Raw genomic sequence first — 22,905 nt, 5'->3', positions numbered from 1 at the left:
CCTCTGTGAGCTCCTTCTCATAGGCTCCCCATCTTGGGGATGCCTCAGTCTGAGCCACTGGGTGAGGCACTGGCCTTGTCCTTCCTCTTCCCCTGCCTCACAGCCTGTCAGTGCCACCCGCACACCAGGTCCCGCTCAGACCTCCCCTCCCACCTGGGCCCCAGCCCCAGCCTCACCCCATTTCTCCTCCCCAGTGCAGGCTCGGTCTCTTTTCCACTCCGCGCTGATTCTGTCCCTTCTCTGCTCGCAGCCCTTTCTTGGGCACTTAGGAATCAAGTTCATGCTGGTGTCAGAAACCCTCATGGGCTCTTGCCCACCTCTCTGTCTTAATTTCACCATCTGTAGCCTCCAATTCTTCCTGGCTCCAAATCATTTTCTTGTCATTAAATTTTTAAAAATATGTATTTATTGATTTCAAAGAGGAAGGGCGAAGGAGAGAAAAGCATTCGTACTGAGGGAGCACCACTGATTGGCTGCCTCACGGGTCGAGCCCTCAACCCTGGCAGGCGCCCAGACCAGGAATGAGCTGTGACCTCCTGGTTCACAGGCTGACAACCACTGAGCCACGCTGGCCGTGCTCTTCGCTTTACTCCCAGCAGCGCGGTGCTGCCTGTGGCTCTCACACGGAGGGTCCTTCCCAGCCCCTGGTCTTCACACACATTTACTTCCTCTGCCAGCAGCTTCCTCCTCAGCCCCTGCTCAGGGTAACCAGCGTCACCCCCCTTTCAAGACTACACGGGTGGATGGATCTGGGGAGAAACCTCTCGCCTCCAGGCTGAGTTGGGTGCCTTTTGGGGGACCCACCCTTGCCCAAAACCTCCCAGGGAGGCCTCTGTGGTGCTGAAACCAGTCTTATCTTGACCTGGGTCGGGTTTTAGTTTCAAATGTTTACACATGCAGAAATTCATCCAGCTGATAAAGATTTGTCCATTTATCTGTATGTAAGTTACACCTCAACGAAGACATAAATAACCAAAAACAAGCAACAAAACCCCCCAAACCTCCCATCACCCCGGGGAAACGCACGCTCCTCGGCTGACGCGGGGCCTGTTCTCTGCAGCACTATCTTTTAAGGCCCAGCCGTGGCAGCTGTGCTTGTGGGTGACAAATGGTGCACTTCCTGCTGGCCCTCTGCAGGGCAGACAGACACCTGTGCTGTGCCTGTCCACACCGCCTCCCCCTCCCCGCCAGGAGAGGTGCTGGGTCTCCTTGCAGCGAGGGCGAGGATGCCCAACAGTCCGGCCAACAGGACATAAACACAGGCCCGCAGCTGCTCTGGGAAGGCTCTGCTTTTCTTCATAAAAAAGCGCTCATCACCTCTCCGCAGAGATGATGGGTGAAGCCACAAGGGCCGCCATCCCGGAGCAGGAGGGAAGGGCCAGGAGGGTCATAGCAGCTGTGGGCCTCGTGCTGTTCTCCAGGCTCCTTTGTGAGGAAATAAATCCCTAGCACTTGCTCCATTATTGGGAGTGTTTCGCTATTATAAAGAAATGTAGTAAAAAACATCACAAAACCAAGAGATGTCACATAAAGACCCCATTCCGGGGTATGGACTCGAGTACTGAACTGCATCTGGGGTCTCGCTAACAGTGGCACAACAATAGGAACCACCGAGAAATTCGCTGAACTGGACATTGCTGAGGGGCGGGGAGCTTGGCTCACACTGGCGGGGGGCCGAGGTAGCAGAGCTGGAGGTGGGGCCAGGTGGGGGGCGGGGGCTGGCCCAGCAGCAGGACGGAGAGCAGCAGCAGCAGCAGGAAACCCAGGACGGGAGTGGGAATCAGCGGCTGCCGCGTGACCCTGTGGGGTGGCAGGATGGCGCTTAGGGCAGGGCCGGGGGGTCTGTGTCCCGATGACTGACCACCACCTTCCTTTTGGGGAGGCCATGGGGCTCACCTGAGCTGCTGGGGTTGGGGGTGCAGGGGGCACAGGCAGAAGTGGCTCCAGACTGGCCTCCTAACTGGAACCAGCTTCCTCTCCACAGGCACCAGCGCGTGCTGTAGGTCTGGCTGGGAGGGGCTGCTGGGGGGAGGAGGCAGGCAGTCACACTGCACCTTGTCCCCGGGTCCCTCCCAGGCCTGTGTCCTCGTACCTCTCAGGAGGGCTTCTTGGAATGTCTCCAGGGGGAGGGTCTCCCGGAAGGATGGAGAGATCAGCCTGGAAGGACAGGGGAGATGACAAACTTGGGACAGGGGGTCCCGGCAGAGTGACCTCATGGAAGGGGGTGGAACAGTGAATGAATGGCTCAGTGTGAGCTTCCCCAAAACACACTGCCAGTTGGGGTCCAAGCTCTGCCAGCTTCTGGCCTGTGCCCTTTGGCACATCACCCCACCTCTCCACGCCCCGCTGTCCCCACCTGCTGGACAGGGGTGAGGACAGGGCCCACCTCACAGGCCTAAGTGGAAACTGAGTGAATTCAGGTTAAAAAAGTGGGTGTGGGCTCAGAACAGAGCTGGCACATAGTGAGTGCCCGATAACGGTGTGAGCTGTTCAATTTGATTAGTTCCACTTCCACTGGATTCTGAAGTGTCCAACGGCAATAAAAAGACAGAATAAATAACCAATAACAGAACACCAGTTACCACCTTCACCACTGCCACCTACTGCGTCAGGCCTGCTCGGTGAAGGCCTGGGGCCAGGCCCTTTCTGGCAGGATCCCTAACCCTCACCCACCGAGAGCCGGGGAGGGTCCTCACCCCGCCCGCCCGCCCGCCCGAGGACACGGGGGACCGGGCTCCACAGAGGGTGCGGCGGGAGGGAGGTGGGCTCTGCATTCGGCTGCTCAGAGCCCATGTGGGGTGGTCGGACCCTGCAGGGTCCGGGAGCCTGAGCAGAGCCTGGCACACACTCCGGCTCTCACCCCCCCAGCCAAGGCTGCAGGCTCCTCCCTCACGTCACTTTCCCCTCCCTCCCTCCCTTTCCTTGTCTGGGAACGGGACTGAAAAAGCACAGGGCCTGGCCCTTTCCTGTGTGTGGGCGCATGTGCGTGTGCATTTTCGCAATCCGGGGGTGTAGCCGTGTCAGTGAGGCCGGTGGCGTGGCGGCTGCAGCCTTGTGTGCGCTTGGGAGGGGGTCCCCTGGGAGCGTTCTGGCCGCCCACTAGCCCGCAGGCCACCACCCTCAGCACCATCCGCTCTCATTAGCTACAGGAGGGCCTTGTTATCTCGGCCAAACGATTTTCTGTCTGCGCAGGGAAGTGAGGGCGCAGCGGCAGCTGGGAGGAGCTGTGAGGACACCAGTCCCTCCAAGGGCCGGAGCGGATGGGGACTGGGGAGGGGTGCTGGGGACTGCCTACCGTGACGTGGATCTCCGTTTCCTCCTCTTCCTCTCTTCTGGGCAACCTGGGGCAACAACAACGTCACTGCAAGCGTCTTCCCTCTGCCTGTGAGGGGCTCAGGGGACCTCCCAGCTGGGGCCCTGAGGGCAATGGACCCGGATCTGTGGCCAAAGAGGGTGCGAGGGCCTCTCCATCTCACCGGCTTCCTCGGGCTCCGTGATGCCCCGAGGACCGAGCTTCCAGCTCTCACCCCCAAGCACCACGGCTCAGACCAGGGCCCGCGGGACCCTGCCCCGGCTTCCTACCCGCTGGGCGCGCCGTTTTCACAGCCTCAGTCTTACTGGATCTTTTTTCATGACTTGGACTCCAGAACCCAACCATGGAAGGCCCACTGCCATCCCAGGCCATTTCTCTCCGTGTGTGTGTGTGTGTGTGTGTGTGTGTGTGTGTGTGAGCGAGCCCCAGCCTCTGCCCCACCGAGGCTCCAGGTGCCTGAGCCCCTGCAATGCCTCTTTGGAGCTCGCTCTCAAGCTGCCCAGCCTGGCCATCGCTGGAGGCCCGGATGTCCACACTGCCAGCCATCACCTCCACTGGGAACAGGGGTTTGGCCCTCCAGTTTCAGGCCCAAAGCCCTCAGGATACAGCCGTTTCCTCAACCAGCACCCCAAAAGGCATCCAGCCCCCCAAGGTTCAGGCCCTTAACCTTCGCCACTTCCAGGGCCACCGCACTTCACTGCCTCGCTCACCCCATCTTCCCGATCTGTGCATCACACTACCCCTGGCCCCCATTCAGATGCCCAGCCCCTGCTCCGGCTGCTGCTCCCCTCCTTCTCCCTCCCATGTCCTGGTGACTGAGGGAGGTCACATCTCCGGGCCCGTCCCTCCCAACCTCAGCTTTCCCAGGCAGACCAATTAGAGCCATGCAGGCAGCTCATTAGTGTGACAGCCAGGAGCTGAGGAGGGGTGGGGAGAGGGTGGCACCACAGGAAACCGCACGCCCCAAGGACAGGGCCCTGAGGAGGGTTCCTGCAGACATCTAGTGCTTTCTCTCTCCGCAAAGGCCTGCACACAAGCTCCTAACAATCACAGGCCCACGGCATCATGCCAACTGCCCGACCGTCCTCCATCACAGAAGGACTGAGCTGGGATTTGAACCCTCGTGATTTCCTGACTGCCTGGCTGCTCATTTGTCCCAGGTTCCCTTCAGGCACTGGAGAGGCGTGTTCAGCGAGAGCGACCTGGTGACTGAGCTGTCCCGTCTTCCTGACAATGGCCTTCCTTTACGAGGGGCTCCTGTACGAATACTCTTGTAAGACCCCATTCAGGCACCGCCTCCCCAGGAAGTCCCCCCCCAGGGGGCCGGGTGCGGATGTCCTCCTGGGACCCTGTGGGCCGGGAGTCTCTGCGGGCAGGGCTGCGTCTGACTCATGCCGGTGCCCAGGCCAGGGTGGCCTCAGCCTGTGAGTGAGTGAGTGAGTGAGTGAGTGATGAGGCTCCAGCAGGGCTTTTAAAGTCCTTCTGTTCCCTCTGCCTGAGAATCGGTGAACCTGGAGGTAGAGGATGGGGTCGGGAGGAGCAGGCTTCTTACCACATGGACCGCTCCTTCCTTCCTCCATGCTGGAACGCTGGCTCTCCCTGGAAGTTCATTTGGGGGAAGAAAAGAGGTTAGGTCTCCGGGCTACACCACCTCAAGAATTCACCATCTTAAAACACTTGCCTTCCTCGTGGCCCTCCTCGGGGATGGCTCTATCCCCTCACCGATCCCCGCGCCCGCCCCCCCCCGCCCCCGGCAGAAACCAGCAACTGGAGCGTGGTTCTAGACCACTCCAAGCCCTTCTTCTTCTTCCGAACCCAGGAGGCCAGGTCCCCCAAACTTCTTACCTGGGCCCAAAGGGGCTCCGTGGTCCCTTTCAAACCCCATTATCCTCCCAGGGTCCCAGTCTTGGATCATTTGTTCTCCCTCAGGACCAAGGTCCCTCTCCGTTTTCTCCAGAGACATCTCATTCAGCTTGGCACTGTTTTCCAAATGCATCCCTGAGCCAGGCCGGTGTGGCTCAGTGGTTGGGTGTTGGCCTATGAACCAGGAAGTCAGTTTGATTTCCAGTCAGTGCACAGGCCTGGGTTGCAGGCTGAATCCCCAGGAGAGGGCCCTGCAGGAGGCAGCCAATCAATGATTCTCTCTCATCATTGATGTTTCTACCTCACTTCTTAGTGTGAACATTAAAGATGGGTTGTGTCGCCCTAGCCAGTTTGGCTCAGTGGACAGAGCATTGGCCTGCGGAGTGAATGGTCCCAGGTTCAATTCTGGTTAGAAACATGTGTTGCAGTTCCAGGATCAATCTCTGGCCCTGGGTGGCGTGTGTGCAGGAGGCAGCCAGTAAATGTCTTTCTCTCACATCGATATTTCTCTAGCTCTCTGTCCCTTCCCCTCCCTTCTACTCTAAAAATCAATGGAAAAATATCCTTGGGTGAGGATAAAAAAAAAAATAATAAAAAAGAGCCGAAACGAGTTTGGCTCAGTGGATAGAGCGTCGGTCTGCGGACTGAGGGGTCCCACGTTCGATTCCAGTCAAGGGCATGTACATTGGTTGTGGGCACATCCCCGGTAGGGGGTGTGCAGGAGGCAGCTGGTCGATGTTTCTCTCTCATCGATGTTTCTGACTCTCTATCCCTCTCCCTTCCTCTCTGTAAAAAATCAATAAAATATATTTAAAAAAAAAAAAAAGATGAGTTGCCTCAGTTATTTAAAATTATGTAATATTATTGTTCAGGTTACTACAAAATTCATAAAACAATCACTACTTTTTAAATTTGTTAATCCTCACCTGAAGGTATTTTTTCCACTGATTTTTAGAGAGAGTTGAAGGGAGGAAGAGGGAGGGACAGAGAGAGAGAGAAACCTCATGTGAGGGAGACACAGCCACTGGTTGCCTCCTGTAGGCACCCCTAGTGAGGCTGGTAATAAATCCCGAAGGTATGCACCCTTGATGGAGAATTGAACTCAGGATCCTCTGGTCTGTGGGCCAACACTCTAACCACTGAACACACCAGCCCAGGCAACAATGGCTACTGCTGAATTCAAGATTTCATAGTGGGTTTGCTAAAGTAAATGCTTAATGTATCTTTACAGTGTCAGGAAATACTGTTCACTCCCACTGTAGTACCATTCTATTTATTTTTTTTAGGATTGAGTAACAATTAAAAAATTTTTTCAATTACAGTTTACTTTCAGTATTATTTTGTATTGGCTTCAGGTGTACAGCACAGTGGTTAGACACTCATATACTTTACAGAATGTCCCCCCTATATTTCCAATACTTACCTGGCCCCAAACACAGTTATTACAATATTATTGACTATATTCCTTATGTTGTGCTTTGACTGTTTTGTAAATGTATGTAGTACCATTTTTTTAATTTTTAAAAATTTTAAAGTTTTTGTTTTAATCCTTACCTGAGGATATGTTTTTTATTGATTTGAGAGAGAGGGAGAGGGAGAGGGAGAGGGAGGCAGAGGAGGGAGAAAGAAGAAACATTGATGTGAGAAACACTGATTGGTTGCCGCTCATATGCACCTGCAACCTGGTGATGTGCCGACTGGGAATTGAACCCGAGACCCTTCAGTGTATTAGATGATGTTCCTAACAACTGAGCCACACTGGCCAGGGTGTAGTGCCATCTTAAATAAGGGGATTTCTGACAGTGTTTCCTAAACAACAACAATCACAATCACAAAGGAATGTGTTTGCTTTCTTCATTTTGCCTGCAACTAGCAGGCCAGTCCCCAGGAGGCAGGATGGTGTCCTGTTTGGCTTGGGTTCCGTGTCCCTCAGTGAACGATTGCCTATTGAATGGGACAGAACAGGTACATGGATCCCAGGCCCTTTTCCCAGTTCTGGTCTCATGGCCCCTCCCGTGCTCACCTGCCCCTCAGCTGGGGCTTCAGGCAGGAACTCAGCTTCCTCATCGCTCTCACTGGTGCCGTCCTCCCACTGCCACACCCCACACAGCGGGCTGGAGAGATGGGTGGCTGCCTCTTCTTGTTTCTGAGGTCAGGGAGGGCCAGGTCAGAGATGGGGATGGAGATGGGCTGTGGGGTGGGGTGGGGGTGGAAGGAGCTGATATGAGGCTGGGCTGGGGAGGTGGAAGCAGGACCAGGAAGAGTTTGGTGCCAGGATGAAGAATTGGATAAGGAGGGGTGAGGACAGATGGTCCTGAGGAGACGGGGAGTTAGGGTGAGTCAGGGCTGGGTCAGAGTTTGGGGTGTTCCCAGGGTGGCAGACCCACCTGCTGAATGGCGTGGATCTCCACGCCCAGTGATGGGGGCAGCAGCGTGGTCCAGTCCACTCCTCTCGCCTGAGCCCCTTTGGGTAGCCTGGCCACACAGTCAGGAGGGGGCCTCGGTGCCTGCCCACCACCTGGCCGGCGGCCTATGCTGGGGCTGCCACCCTCGCCCGCCGTGGGGCCGGAGGCTGAGGTTCCTGCCCTTGGGTTCTCCCCCTGCCTCCTCCACCCTCATGTTCCACTCACTCATCTGGCCCCTGATGGATCTGACTCAGCTGCTCCTCCAGGTGGGAGATCTCCAACCGCAGTTCCTGCAAAGGAGGGAGTGAGGGACACCTGGTTTTCCATCCCCCCCCCCCAGGTCCTCTTCCAAGGTCAATTCTACTCCCCTGACCTCTTTCCTCAAGACACACACCGCCAAGGGACACGGGGAAGAAAGCAGAGCCAAACAGGAGGCTACGGAGAGACAGAGCAGCAGGACCCAGAAGGTAACTGCCAGCCAGGAAAACCAGAGGAAGGCGGAGATGAGACACGTGGAACAATACAGCACGACGGAAACAGATTTGAAGAGAGGCAAGACACACAGGAGGTGTATGAGTCTCCTAAAGACCAGGGACAGAGACAGGAGTCTCCCTGAGAGACACACTAGATCCAGAGAGGGGCTGAGACAAGGACCTACACACGCCAGGCAGATACACAGAGAGAGGAGGAGGGGCGATGTGGTGAGAAGACACCCACAGAGAATAAAAGTGAACGGAAAACAGAGATACACAGAGGGAGAGAAATGAAAGGCAGAGAAAAAGCCAAAAGACAGAGTGGGAAAGAGAGAGGGACATACATCAGACAGTGGAGATGGAAGTGAGAGGAGAAGACTTGAGACACAGTGAGAAACAGAAAGAGGCAGTAAATCTCAGAGATGGCAAGAGAAGTGGGGAGAGCCAGGCCAAGCAGGGGGCCGCCAAGGGCAGGCGAGGGAGCCTGCCTTACCTGGGTGGTTGTTCTGTACTCTTCCAAGGTCTTGGCCAGACTCTCTGCGTGGCACGTGCGCTGGGAAAGCCCAAAGCCAATGAGACTGGGCCCAACCTCATAAAGACACTGAGGCTAGGAGTGGAGGTGTGCCAGTGTGGGGGAGGGCGGGGTGAGCTTGGGGAAGGGCTAGGGTCTGAGGGACAGCATTGCATTTGGAAAATAGAGAAATTTAGATTTAAATGTAAAAGCCGTATGCAGATGTAGGATAAAGATCTGGGGGGCTCTTGGGGAGATCCTTAGGGCTGGGGGAGGGGTAGGAGAACTGAAGGAGAGTCACAGGGAGAACCTAGGCAGGCAAGAGTGGATGTACTTGGACCACAGAACCCCTGGGACATCTGGGAACCTGAGAGGCATTTCCCAGCTCAGCTGCAGAGCACAGGCGTGATCCTGCAGGCTGTGCTTGTGACCTCGGTAGAACCCCGGGACCCCTCTGGGCGGTGTGCTTACCCCGGGATTAGAGCCAGGCAGGCCTCCCTTTCCTGACTCAGGGCAGGAGATGGGCCGGTGCCCAGGGAAGCAAATGTCACCCAGCCCCTTACCTCGGAGAGGTCGGTGTCACGCTGGCAAATGAGGCGTTCACACTCGTAGAGCTGCCGCTGCCAAGGAAGGAGTCTGTCCATCTGTCCTGCCCAACCCCGAAGTCCTCTCCCCAACCTCCCTCCTGGGCTCTGGACATTGGCTAGTGGACAGGAATTTCAGCCAAGTTGCCTGGTAGGCCTGGGAACCCGACGGCTTGATGGAAGTTCCCAGCTGTCACCAGGCCCCGGTGGCTGAGACTGGAGATGGCACATAGGGCCCTGGGGTGGTGGGAAGTTGCCAAGGTGCCAGGGAGGGCAGCACCTTCAAAGCGTCCTTCTCCATGGCCAGCTCCTCAGTCCTCCTCTTCACCCCATCCCGCTCAGCCAGCAGCTTCCCATTCTGGAGGGGGGAATGGCTGGTTATGTTCGCGTCAGCACACGGCGATGCCAATGCCCACAGTAGACATTTGCTGACACGGGCTGTGCATCAGGCTTCATGCTGAGCACTTTATGTGTGTTAGCCCATGAAACCCCTCTGAGCATCCTATGGAATCTCAGCTTTGGTTTCTCTGAGCATCAGTCCATCCCCCATCCATAAAAATGAAGATGAGATACAGCCTACTTCATGGGGCTGCTGTGAGGACTAAATAAGATACTTGGTAACATTTACTGAGCACCTTGCAGTAAATAAGTAAAAAACCTCATTTCTTACCCCCTATGTTAAAGATAAAAGCAAATCAGCTCTGGCTGGGTAGCTTAATTAGTTAGAGTGTTATACCCATATGCTGAGGTTGTGGGTTCCATCCCTGGTCAGGGCACATACAAGCAGCAACCAATGAAATGAATGCATAAGTGGAACAAAAATGATATTTCTCTTTCTTTAAAAAATTAAAAGTCAAAACTGGTTTGACTTAGTGGATAGAGCATCGGCCTGCGGACTGAAGGATCAAGGGCATGTACCTTGGTTGTGGGCACATCCCCAGTGGGGGGTATGCAAGAGGCAGCTGGTTGATATTCTTCTCTCATCAATGTTTCTAGTACTCGATCCCTCTCCCTTCCTCTCTGTAAAAATATCAATAAAATATATTTAAACATATAAAATAAAAATCAATAAAAAAAAAAAGCAACTCGGGCACATAAAGGTTGAGTGACTCCCCAGGTCTATAGATGGTAGTCAAATACATTTATTAGCACAAATATTTAGAACAGTGCCCAACATATATCAAGTGTTTGGTAAGTGTTATATTCAACATAGTTTTATGTGGACTCTAAACTAAATATAAGTGAACAAACAAAACAGAAACAGATTTATAGGTACTGAGAACAGACTGATGGCTGCCAAAAGGGAAGGGGTTTAGGGAACTGGGTGAAAAAGGTGAAGGGATTAGGTACAGATCAGTAGTTACAAAATAGTTATGGGGATGTAAGGTACAGCACAGGAAATGTAGACAATAATATTATGATAATTATAAATGGTGCCAAGTAGGTACTGGAAATATCAGGGGACCACTTTTTAAAGTATATGACTGTCTAACCACTATGTATACACCTGAAATCAATACAAAATAATATTGAACGTAAACTGTAATTGAAAAAAATCTTGCAAATATTTTTAAAATTTTGGATTTTTACATACAAAAGTAAAAATAAAAGTGTAATGAAACCCTTTACCAATCATCCAGCTTCAATAATTATACAGTTTCCCAGTTTCTTTATTCTCTATCATGCAGGTGGTTTTGTTTTGTTTTGTTTGGGGTTTAACCAGATTATTTTAAAGCAAATCCCAGGCATCATATTATTTCACATTTAACTACTCCTGCATTTTAATCTCCTACTTAAGGACCCTACCTTTAGCAAAACCATAATACCTACCATAATACCTACCATTATCACCCATACAAAATTAATAATTCCTTAGTACCATCTCACTCTCAAGTTGTGTTTTTTTTCCTCCTTCAAATGTTTCACATTTATTTTGTTTGAATGAGGATCCACAGGCTTTTGGTTGAAATGTCTCAATCCTTTTTATCTGAGTGACCCCCCACTTCCCAATCCTGGCATTTTTGGGGTTTCTTTTGTAGAAGAAACCATGTTATTTGTCTTGTAGAAATGGGGCACTTGGTTTACTGTGTTCTTCTCCTCCATGGGGACATTCACCATGTCCCTGCATCTTATTTCCTATACACTGGTGGGTAGGTCCAGGGCCTGGTCCAGACTTTGTTCAAATTTTTGGCAGGCAGATTTCATGGGTGTTGTGATGCATGTCCTGTGCCATTCAGGAAGAATGTAATGTCTGGCTATCCTAACGTAGTTTTAACTGCCGTCACCCCCAATTTTAGAGAGGACACTGAGGATCAGAGAAGTTAAAAAACTTGGCCAAGGTCACATGGTAAGTGGACTCAACTCAAATCTGACTCCAAATTCTGTGCTTATAACCTGACTCTCCTCTGAGCCAGATGAAGCCTTGGGTGACCAAGGGGAACCAGCTGCATCTCTTGTCCTGAGTTCATTACTGGAGGTGGAGACCAACACAGAAGCTGATGATAATGAGGGAGGTGGATTCTGCTGAGGACTAGGGCCTGGGCCTGCTGGGAGCCCTGAGGCGGAGCTTCCTGAGGCGGCAGTGCTGGGGCGAATCCTCAAGGGTGAGGAGAATTATGGGAGGGTTGGGGGGGCGGGGGGTAGAGGGAAGCAGGCCAGGAGAGGGCAGTGGGCAGGGCTAGCTATGAAATAGCACTGAGAATAAAATGCCCCAAATTCCATTCTAGAGTTTTTGGGCACCAAAAACCTAGCAAGTTGCACTGAGTTTTGATGAGGGATCATGGGGAAAACATTTCTGGGCATGGAGGCAGTTATTTCCCTTGCCACATCCCTCATCCTGGTGCCCCTGGGGATACCAAGGCCAGTCCCTCCTCCTCTCCAGCCCAGCTTCCCTGCCAGTCCTCCATCAGCTGCCCTCCCTCCCTCTCAGTCCCAGCCAGCCTGGATGCCAGGTGAAGGGCGGAGGAAGGACGGGCCAGGAATGCTGTGTCAACATCTGTTCACCTGGTTGGGATTTGCAGGCTGGATTCTGGGCTACTCGGCAGGGAACCTGGTTACTCAGCCGCTCCTGCCTTCTCCTGCAGTAACCTGAGCCCTGCTCCATAGGTGCTCCCAGGGAAAGCTGAGTGTCTGAGTGTCCCTTACTCCAGCATTATTCTACTGTAACTTGAGAACTCAGTCTATAGATGCTCTGAGGCAGCAGCCAGTGGGGAGAAAGGTGGAGGGGGGGATCCAAGAATAGCTCGTTATCGAGCGCCTAGGATGTCCCAGGCACAGCTCAAGGCACTTCTGGGCCGAGAAGAGCGGACTGCTGCTGCCATTCGCCCTGCTTATTCCTTTTGCTTTCATTGGGGTCCTCTCTCGTGTGGGCAGGTGGTCCCCAGCCTTAGCCCTGGAGGTGAATCAAGATGGAAATCTTGTCCGAGTTAGGAGTTGGGCAAATTAGCTAACCCAGCAGCCATTCTCCCCCTCCAGGGGCCGAAGGTATTCATTCTCTCGGCCTCCCGCGCAGCTGGGGGTGGTGGTGGGGGGTTACTCCTGGAAAAGCTTCCCTTCTGATGAAAAGAGAGAGCCATGAGAGGGGCATTTGCTGAGGGCCCTTGCCCCTCCTTGTCCTGCTTTGAATGAGAACATGAAGTTGGGAGCTCTTACAGCCCCGTGATCACAAGGCCACGGACAGAAAAACAAGCCAAACACCTTCCAAACCACTTGTTAATCAGGATTCCCGACTCATCGGGGCTGTTACACCAGGGAGTGGCGTGGCTATTATCACTTGCCACTTTGGTCCAAGAGCTCTAAGAGGGAGGCTCTGCCAGAGGATTTAGGGAAGCCTCTGCTTCTTGAGAAGAGAAGTTCTAGAAGAATCAGTTACATCCTACCTGGATCCCATGCCTCACACTGTGGAGGCTTCAGGGAGGGAATTTTCATGGAAGAGCAAGAAAACAATAGTAGACACATTTTTAGATTTAAATGTAACAGCCATATGTAGTCATAGGACAAAGATTTGGGGGGAAGGGGCCAGGCAGAGTAGGGCTGGGGAAGGGGTGCAGGAGAATCGAAGAGAGCAACAGAGAGAAAATAGGCCCTGAGACATCCAAAGCGGTGTTAGCTGTGAGGGGGGCAGGAATGGATGCACTTGCCCTACCCAGTTTGGCTCAGTGGATAGAGCATCGGCCTGCGGGCTGAAGGGTCCCCAGTTCAATTCCAGTTAAGGGCACATGCCTGGTTTGTGGGCTCCATCCCCAGTGTGGGGTGTGCAGGAGGAAGCCCATCAATGATTCTCTCTCATCACTGATGTTTCTCTCTCTCTCTCCCTCTCCCTTCCTCTTTGAAATCAATAAACTATATTAAAAAGAAAGGAATGGATGCACTTGAACCACAGAACCCCTGGGACATGTGGGAATCTGAGAGAGGCCTTTCCCAGCTCAGTCGCAGAAGCAACAAGGCATGTGAATAAAGGAATAGAAACTGAGTTGTTGAGGCGGAGGGGGACCAGGAAGGCCCCAGTGGCCAGTCACAGGAAAACAGCTACACTTCACTGTGCCCCTGGATGGGTACAGCAGTGGCTGAGCGAGAGCCCCAGTGGCCTTTATGGGGCCAGCACTGGCAGACGCACAAGGACCGTATGTCCAGAGATGAGAAGGCAATGGCAGCCTCCCAGTGGATGCCAGCATGCAGTGGTGACTAAGGCCAAGGAGCAGATGGGACTACGAACATCAATCCTGTCCAGCAGAGAGAACAGATGTTGAGTGAGGACCGCTGCCTCCTGGAGCACAAAGGTTCCGCCTGGGTCTCCAGCAACTTAGGTGCCACCTTGTGGGGGGACAGTGACGAGACTCACCATCAAGGGATGAGTCTCAGTTCCCACCTAAAAGGACTAGGTAAACTCAAAATGGTCTCAGATGATGTTTTCTGTCTCAGATGGGATGTGGTTCGAACCAAACATGAGGTTGAACTGGGACTGGGACTGTTCCTATTATGGGCTGGGCTCTGGGCTAAGAGCAGTCATTTAATTCCCATAATAACCCTGGTGAAGAGATACCTTTCTCTCCATTCTTAGAAAATACTGTGAAACTAAGGACCTGGCTGGGGGCTCAGCTGGTTAGAATGGTGTCCCAGACACCAAAAGGTTGCAGCTTTGATCTCCAATTGGGCATGTGTGGGAGGCAACTGATTGATATTTCTCTCCCTCCCCCTTTCTCTCTCTTGCAAATCAATAAAAACATATCCTCTGCCCCTGGCGCTTTGGCGGAGCGGGGAGGGCGCACGCCTGCGGCGCCCGGGGTCCCGGGTTCGATTCCCTCCGCCCCTCTGCGCCCGGGTCAATAAAAATAAAATGATTTTAAAAACATATCCTCAAGTGAGGATTAAAAAATATATATGAAAAGAAAACTAAGCTTAGGAAGGGGTAGTCACATGGGTAAAGGTTGCCAGTCATGTAAGTGGCAGAGATGTGATTTGAACTTGGCTGACTTCAAGGCCTATATTCTTTCCACCATAAAAAGCAACAACAACTAATATGCATGTGAACCACACCAGCTAACTTTTACTGAGCACTTTCCATGCTGTGTCCAAGGCTTTACAAGCATCCCTTCTTTAAATCTTACACAACTCAATGAGGGAGATTCTATTCTTTTGCCCATTTTTACAGGTGGGGACACTGAGGCACAGAGATGGGACCCATGCTTCCTAGTATGGAGGCGGCCTCAGCTGAACCCAGGCAGGCCACCACATACCCCACACTCCCACCACTGTGCCCGTTCTCACATGCAGTGATGCGACCTGCAGAGACATTCACGTACTGGGACCCTGGGTCCCCTCACCAGACTGAGGGGGGTTTGGTCTGCAGGCTGCTGGCTGTCTGAGGCACCGGGGGTAGGACGGGGAAGAGGTGGGGTGCGCGCTGGGCCTTGGCTCACCTCCTCCTGCAGAGTCTCCATTTCAGCCACCAGATGCTGCTGTTCCTTTTCCTGAGAGGACAAAGGCTGCTGGGGCTTCCTTGCCCCCACATTGCCCTTCCCCCTCCCCTGGATCCCACTCAGGCCTGGGTCACTGAGGAGCAGGGCTGGGGAGCCCAGATGGCTCCTGCTGCCCCCTGTGTCTTGAGAGGAATGGCAAAGCCTGAAGCAGGACTGGAGGGCGGAGGAAGCCTGGGTGACCTCTGCCTCTATAGTGAGGCTCCGTTGCTCAGAGTCCAAGAAAGGGGGAAGGGAGAGGACACCTGTGCCCCTTGCCCAGAACCTACCGTCTGCCGGGCCTGGGCCAGGAGACTGCGATTCTGTTCCTCCAGGCTCTTGGCCAGACTCTTCAGGTCCTCCAGCTCCTCATCCACAGCCTTGGCAAACTGCAGGGCCTGCTGGGTACTGTGTGGGGGCGGGGACATGTGAGCCATGAGAGGGGAAGACAGACCACAGAGAGATCCACTCAGAGACAGAAGCGACTGAGAAATCCCGGACAGAGACAGTGGGGGATGGAGACCCAGAGAGAAAGGGACAGAGACTCAGAGAAAAAAAAAAAAAGGTGTGTGTGTGGGGGAAGGAACTGAGGCTGGAGAACAGGACAACTTCTACCTAAATAAGGGGATAGGTCCTCGAGAGTGGGAGACTAAAATAGGGGATAGGACAGACATGAGGAAGACAGCACAATCTGCTAAGATGGAGAATCAGAGAGGGAATACTAAAGAGATGCTGAGAGACAAGAACCTGGGAGACGAGAGAAAGATAAAAGACAGAAGGAAAGAAGAACGGACATTTGTGGGGTCACAGACACGGAGGGAGTGGAGCGCGAGGCTGGGCTTCGGTCAGGACACGGGCACAGGGCGCCCACCTGCGGAGCTGCTTGCGCAGGGCCAAGATCTCCTCCCCGAGGCGCGCAGAGCTCTCCTCGGCGGTCTCCACGCTGCGCTGCAGCTTGGCGTTCTCCCCTGCCAGCCTGCGGTTACTGAGCTCCAGGTCCTCCAGGCTGCTCAGCAGGTCGGCGGTGCCCAGCCTGGGGGCAGGAAGGCCAGGGTCACCACCACAGCCCTGGCCTCCTCTCCCAGGTGACGTAGGTGGTGAGGGTGGTGGGGAGACAAGCTCTTGGGGAGAAAGAGCAGGAGGGAGACGGCACTGCTCTCCCTGAGCTGTTAGCACAGCCCCGATCCCTCACCCACTCCCAAGGGACCCCAAGCCCTAGCCTGGCCCTGGGCAGGCTGGAGGTCATGGGCAGGGGGAGGGTAGAGGGGCCTGAGGATAGGTACAGCTCAGGTCTGGGGTCTTCGCCTCCGAAGCTCTCCAGGTTGGCTGGCTCCTCTGTGTCGGGGCCTCCTGGAGGGAGACAGACAGAGGGTGGTGAGCTCCCCAGTGACGTTAGATACTGGGGTGACCCAGGACTCTGGGCTTGTTCCTTGTCTGGCTTCCACCCTCAGAGCATTCGCTCTGGGTGATCCATCTGCTCCCAGGGCTGTAACTACACCAGCATCAGACAAGGCTCTGTTCATCCTGAGCCCAGAGCGCCCTGTAATTTCCATGCCCAACACTGGCCCCAAACCTGTTCCTCTCCCGCCCCCCGCCCACACTCCCCCCCAGTCCACTAGGACCTAGGCTCTGTCCCCCTCCTCCCCGACTGTGTTCCACCCTCCTCTCTATCCCACCCCCCATCCTGGCTCAGGCTCTCACCACAGCCTCCTCCCCAGCCTCCTCCCCTCCAGCTTCCCCCTTCTGCCCTCCCACCACTTAGAGCTGACACCCCCCCCCCCCCTGGTCACATCCCTCCCTTGGCCCTGAGCCCGAAGGGAGGAGGTCCAAGGAATGCTATTTCACTTGCTTTTGTTTTTCTAAGGCTGGGGAGTGTCACACACACGTTTAGGGAGCACCTCCTGTGTGTGAGGTCCTGGGGATACTATGGTGAGCAAATCAACTAACGGAACTGCAGGGCAGTAACTGATCAGATGATCAGATTTCTGCAGGCCTGTGTGTGTGTGTGTGTGTGTGTGTGTGTGTGAGGAGAGCAAGGGACTTAGCCTGGGGCATCCTGGGTGGGACTGAGGTGGGCAGAGCCTTGTGGGCTCTGTAACAGAGCTGGTGTCAGAAGCTTTGGAAACAACTCGGGGGAAATAAAACCTGCAAAGTTCAACGAAGGTGGGGAGGCAGTAACAGAGACTCCTAGAAGGCCAAACCCACAGCTCCAAGCTGGAGCAAAGGTCCCTGGGTCCCACTCTACCTCCTGCTCCGTGCCAAGTGGAAAGTCCCCTCACTGACCCTCCGCCAACCTGTGTCATTCTATATAAAGCATCCTCACCAGATGGCAGCTGCTGGGAGGTCAGGGCCCCCTCGAAGGCAGTCTCCTCTTCCAGCTCTAATCCTCTGTATCAAAGGGATGCGGCTTAGAGCACCCCCACCCCCACCCCCCGCAGCCATCCTCAAACCCAGCAGGGGTTTTGGGTGGCTGGAGGAGGGGCCAGGTTAAGTGTGAGTAAGCTCCATGGGGAGGAAGGTGGGGCCAGATGGCTAGCGCCTGAGGCCAGATGGCAAAGCAGGAGAGCAAGGACTGGGCTTGGAGAAGGGATGGTGAGGGGCATCTGTTAACCCATCACCCCCGTTTTCCTCCTTCAGCACCTTTTGTCTGCTTCCCAGACCCCCTTCACACCCCCTTCCCGGGCACCTTGTCCTTAGACCCTCTGCTGCTCCCCACCCCATCTCTTTACTTTTTCTCTCCTCAGCTCCTTCCAACCACGGAGGTCCCTGTGCCAAAGGGTGCTGGCTGCAGTAAGTAGGTGTGAGGTTAGATCTTAGGAAGGACTTCCCAGGTGAGGGTGGAGGTACAGGGACCCACCCATCCAGCTGACAGGCAGTGATCCAGTCTCGCATGACGACCAGGAAGGTGTCCAAGTCCACGGTGGCCTGAGGGCCCTCCCCATTGGGGTCCAAGCTGCAGGCCAGTGTTTGGAGGCGTGCGTCCTGGGGGCCCTGTCCGGTCACAGCCTCCAGGTAGGCTAGCACTCGGGTCACAGCCACAGAGCCTGGAGACAGCATGTCATGAGGGAATGGGGCAGGTGGGGAGGCGTGGGAGTTGGGGACATTAGGCTATTGCTGGCTGGGCTGGTGGCACCCCTGTACCACAGCCCGGCTGGGACAACTTGGGCAGGTCCTTTCCCCTCCTCAATGTCCACTTTTTCACCTGGACTTTCCCACAAGTCATCAGATCCCGCTCAGAGGGTGGACCACAGAGAATCAGCTATGCCCCAGGCCCTCAGTGGCTGGCCTCTCCCCCTCCCTCCCCCAGGCAATGAGGCCCCACCCTCTTCTCCTAATATCCCCAAGTTTTCGTCCCCTCTGTCCTGGCCTGCAAGGCCTCCATGCCCTGTCCACTCGTTCCTAAAGCTTCCCATAACCACCGTCCTACATGCCCTCATCCCTCTCTCTAAGGCTCCCCGGTTCCAGGCCCCCCATCTCTGCCCCTTAGTATTTCCTATCTCCCCCGCACCCAGGCTCCCAGGCGCCATCCTGCCCCTCCCACCTGTCCTCTGGGGGTCACAAGCCTCGAACATAGAGTTGAGTATTTGGTCCTCTAAGCTGAGCGGTGTCTCCAGGCGCGACTCCTCCGGCTGTTCCCAGAGGTACACTGAGGAGACAAGAGGGCAGTCCCCCCTGAGGAGAGGCGTGAGCTGGCTCCCGCAGAGGGGGGAGTGCCTTCTGAGCCCTGGAGGCCCCGCTGGTGGGAACAGCTGGAAGCTTCAGATGGGGGCAGCAATGCGAGGGTCTTTGAGTCACCTCCTCACCCCCACCCTGGGGATGTGGGCCCCATCTTTTAGGCCGGGAGTCACCCCAGCTGTCTGATTCTTTGTGTCCAACCCACTCAGAAGCCAGATAAGAATGAGCAATCACCCTTCCCTTCTCTCTCCCCCTGCCTCCCAAGCTGTACTCAGAGGGGCTACAGGAAGGGGAGGGCAAAGAAGAGAGGATTCTGGGAGGAGCCGAGGGTGAAGGAGGGCCCAGAAGCCAGGAACAATCCGATAACATCCTGGCAGCCTGGATCGATTCTGCCTGCTGCATCTCCGGTCCCCAAGCCTGCCTGGTGGGCCGGGCCTCTCTCCCTCACCATGCCCAGTTGAAGCTGGCTGTGGGGGGAGCCCAGGGCCGGGAGCTCAGAGCCCAGCTGCACTACTGTAGGCAAGTTGCTCCTCTTTTTGGAGCTGCAATTTCCTAAGCAGTGAAATGGCAGGGAGGTGGGGGAGTGATCCTGCTCCCCAGGACTGGGAAGGTTAGTTTTGTGCGTGTGTGTAAAGAGCATGTACATGCACACGTGCTCACACACACAATATGCACACCCCAGGGTCTGTTTGTCCACTGCTGTATCCACAGTGTTTGCAGAAATACGCCAAGCTAGGGGAGGAGACCCTTTACCTCAGGAACAGCCCAGCATCTTTCTGCGGCTGGAAGTGACCTTCAAGGCTCCCTGACTGCTGGGAACAGCACTGGGCTGCGCGCAGGCTACAGGCCTGGCAGCCCCACGGGACAACCCGGCAAGGGGCTCAGCCCCCTGGGTGGTGTTCCTTCCCTCTTAGAAAAGGAACGAGGTAAAATCTGGAAAAGCCCTGGCGGAGGGCCTGGCGTGGAAGTTTAGTAGGAAAGGTTTTGCATGGGCCTCACTTTACAGGTGAGGAGACCGAGGCATAAGAAATTTCAGCACGAGTGCCCTTTCTCATTCCACCCTTCACAGGTTCTGTGTAATGAGCTCAAATTCAGCCCCTCGGTGGAGCCCGTGCTCCTTGGGAAGGGGAGCAGGAACCCAGCTGAGGGAGATGCCAGGCCCGTGCCCAGGGCTTTCCCTGCACTTGTTTCCTCCTCTTGCAGTGAACCCACGTTATGGAGGAGGACCCCGAGGCCGAGCAGTCACTTGCCCAGCACCACTCAGCCAGGGAGAGCAACGGGAGTCACCCCAGGACTGTGGTTACAGATCACGTGGGGGCCGAGGATCCGCCTGTGTCCTGTCTCTCCCAGGGCCCCGCAGGAAGAAGCCATTGTGCTTCTCTCCTTTTCTTCATCTCCTTCCCAGTGTCTCCACCTGTCTCTGTGTCTGCCCTTCTCTAGTGTTCTCTTGTTCTTTCTCTCCATCTTCCTTCCACCTCTCTCCCCATTGTGTCCTTCTCCATGTGCCTTGCTTCTATTTTCTTCTGTGTCTCTGTGCTTCTCTTCCCATATCTCTGAGACTCTCCGTTCACTCCCCAGCCTTCTCTCTCCCTCCTCTGCTGTCTCTCTGTGTCTTTTACCCCAGAGTCTTCCTCTGTCTCCACCTCCCCTGGGTGTGCCCTCCCTTTCCTCAGGAGCCTCTCAAAGCTGGCTCAGCCCTGGCCCACGGTTCCTCAGTGGCCGCACGCCCTCTGCTGGTGCCAGAGAAGTTTTCAGTCACTCCATCAGCAGGCACACGGGTCTCCCCACCCAGGTGTCCGCTTCCTACCTTCTCACCCAGAAAACCTCCTGAGGCCGCAGCTCAGCCTGGGGCCCTGAGCAAACACTCAGGTTCTGCTGCTGCTGGACGCTAGGCCGGCCTCTCCCCGAGGGTGGGAGCCTCCTCGCCATCACGCAGGGCTCCCCACCCAGCCAAGGAGTTTCCGAGAGGGCAACCGCCAAGCAGCGTCTTGCTCTAGAAGCGGCTTTCACATGCACGTGGTTTGCATCCAGCCAATTCAAGGACAGTAACGAGTGCCTACTATGCGTCAGGTATGGTTCTGGCGCAGCACCACCACACGTGTTTGTGAGCGCGTGGACTGTGGCCAGCAGGAACTGAGATGCTCTATTAGTATAAAGCACACACCAGAGCTTGAAGACTTAGCACGGGGGGGGGGGGGGGGGAAATTATCTCCAATCCATTTTATATTGATTATACGATACTGTGAAACTATTGTAGATATATAAGGTTTAATAACATCCATTACTGCCATTCATTTGGTCTTTCTTTCTTTCTTTTGAATATGGCTACTAATAAAATTTAAAATTACTTGTATGCTGCTGGACAGTGCTGCTCTAGGAACCGGAAATACCAGAGAGAATAAAGCAGAGCCGGCCTGGCAGAGCTCATGCGCTAGCAGGGGGACAGAGAGTAGACAGAAAGACAGACTGATGTCAGTGCTAGGAGAGGCAGAGCAGCAAAGAGGAGTGAGTGTGACAGGACAGCTGCTTTACAGAAACAGAGGCTGAAGGAAGCGAGGGGTGAGCCCGCAGTCCCTGGTAAAGGGTGCTCCGGGCAGGGGCACCGCACACACAGGCTTCTGCTCTGGCGTCTAGGAGCAAAGGAGATGAGGGGTCCAGACAGGTGGGCACAGGGCAGCTTCCCTCCTTCACACCAACGCGGAGCCTCCAGCCACCTCTCCCAAGACCCCGAGCCACAGTCTGGCGCCCAGCCACCCGCTGCTCCCTCCTCACCCCCCGCAGGGTACACGGGACCAGACACCTACTCTGAGCAGCAGCGCCATCCGCTGGGCTCTCTGGTAGGTCCATGGGCCGGCCTCGTCGCTCCACAGCTGCTGGCGAAGCTAACAGCCTCCCTCCATCACCGGGAGGGCCTGAAAGGGACCGGCTGCTCAGAGCTCCTGGGAGGACAGCGGGGAATGGCCTCCTCAGGCCGGCCACCTGGGGGTGGGGCCTGACCTGCCTCACCTGCGCTCCAGGCCTTTGTGGTTCTCAGAACCTGTCTGCCCACCCTGCCTCCCGCTCAGACCTGTTTTATGGAGGGGAGCTGCGGGCTGGCCAAAGGGGGGCCTGAAGAGTGGGTGGCAGAGATCAAAGCGGGGCTAGTGGGTGGGGGTCACTGCCTCTCCACCAGCCCTCCTCCCACAGCTTGTCAAGGCCCCAGCTCTGTCTTCCTGCCCAATGACTACCCTGCCCCCTTCTCACCCTCCCTGTGGCCCAGGCTTCAGCCTCGCCTTCTCGCCAGGGGCCCTCATTGCAGCCTCTCCCCTGGCCTCAGCCTCCGGTCGCCCACGCCCACCCACACCCACAGGGCCCCCGGCTGACCTGCCCCTCCCATGCCCACTGCTCTCCATTGCTCCGGAGCACCCCCTGGGCAGAGCCTAGACCCTGGACTTGGCATCCAAGGCCTCCGTGGCCTGGCCCCACCCCAAATCCCACTCGCTGCTCCAGCAGCTCTGAGCTGAGTGCTGCTCCCCAGACCAGGCTCGCTGCTCCCGCCTCGGGGACACCCTCCTGGCCAGCCCTTCCAGTCTCAGCTCACACGTCCCCTCCTGGCCACCTCGGGCTACCGACGTCCTTGCCAGATCAGCCTGGTTTGGCACCGCACTCGTTTGACCCCATCTCTCCCCTGCTCTGTCCTCCCACGGCTCCCTGGTGCCCTGAGGACTAAGCCCTGGCCCCTCGGCTGGCATGGCAGAGGGTCCCTGGGACCCTTCCTTTTTGTTACTCTTCTCCCCACTGGCCCGCGTCCAGGCCCCTCCCCCTCCTCACGCCCACGGAGCTCAGATCTTCCCAGGCCTGTGGCCCTGCCCTGGCCCACAGCTCCCGGGAGCAGCGAGGGGCCCCTCCTCTGTCCTGTCTACATTAATTATAACCAGGATGACCGTGTGACGTCTCCTCCCACCTCCAGCACACTTTCAAGCATCAAAGGGACCCGGCCGGTGTGGCTCAGTGGTTGCGTGTCGATCTATGAATGAGGAGGTCACGGTTGGGTTCCCGGTCAGGGCACAGGCCCAGGTTGTGGGCTCGATCCCTGGTGTGGGGCGTGCCGGAGGCAGCTAATCAGTGATTCTCTCTCATCACTGATG

The 22,905-nt window shown here is 55.5% G+C and overlaps 1 protein-coding gene across 1 annotated transcript; it reads right to left on the bottom strand.

The window, feature by feature from the left end:
- Positions 1-1,320: 1,320 nt before the first annotated feature.
- KASH5 (KASH domain containing 5) lies at positions 1,321-21,718 on the bottom strand. Its single transcript, XM_036425730.2, has 19 exons — positions 21,583-21,718; positions 18,645-18,749; positions 17,961-18,147; positions 17,427-17,491; positions 16,387-16,453; positions 15,975-16,136; positions 15,394-15,511; positions 15,068-15,118; positions 9,430-9,507; positions 9,129-9,185; positions 8,548-8,607; positions 7,807-7,871; positions 7,564-7,651; positions 7,200-7,322; positions 4,866-4,924; positions 3,296-3,341; positions 2,093-2,157; positions 1,897-2,022; positions 1,321-1,800 (listed from the first exon to the last, which is right to left on the bottom strand). Exons 1-19 carry the CDS (start codon positions 21,623-21,625, stop codon positions 1,659-1,661), a joined length of 1,707 nt encoding a protein of 568 aa, XP_036281623.1. The 5' UTR covers positions 21,626-21,718; the 3' UTR covers positions 1,321-1,658.
- Between the last annotated feature and the right edge of the window lie 1,187 nt (positions 21,719-22,905).

This window comes from Pipistrellus kuhlii, unplaced genomic scaffold (assembly GCF_014108245.1).
Source record: "Pipistrellus kuhlii isolate mPipKuh1 unplaced genomic scaffold, mPipKuh1.p scaffold_m20_p_84, whole genome shotgun sequence".
Classification (NCBI taxonomy): domain Eukaryota; kingdom Metazoa; phylum Chordata; class Mammalia; order Chiroptera; family Vespertilionidae; genus Pipistrellus; species Pipistrellus kuhlii.
Note: the sequence above shows the minus strand (reverse complement) of the source record. Positions and strands in the feature narration are given on the sequence as shown.

Bases quoted from the DNA above. Each gene is read 5' to 3' on its own strand.
- KASH5 (XM_036425730.2), bottom strand. From the start codon at position 21,625: ATGGACCTACCAGAGAGCCCAGCGGATGGCGCTGCTGCTCAGA. The intron at 15,512-15,974 runs GTGGGCGCCCTG...GCCCCCACACAG, and splicing joins CTGCGCAAGCAGCTCCGCAG to TACCCAGCAGGCCCTGCAGT. The intron at 15,119-15,393 runs GTAGGTTCTGGG...TTGTCCTCTCAG, and splicing joins TGGCCCAGGCCCGGCAGACG to GAAAAGGAACAGCAGCATCT.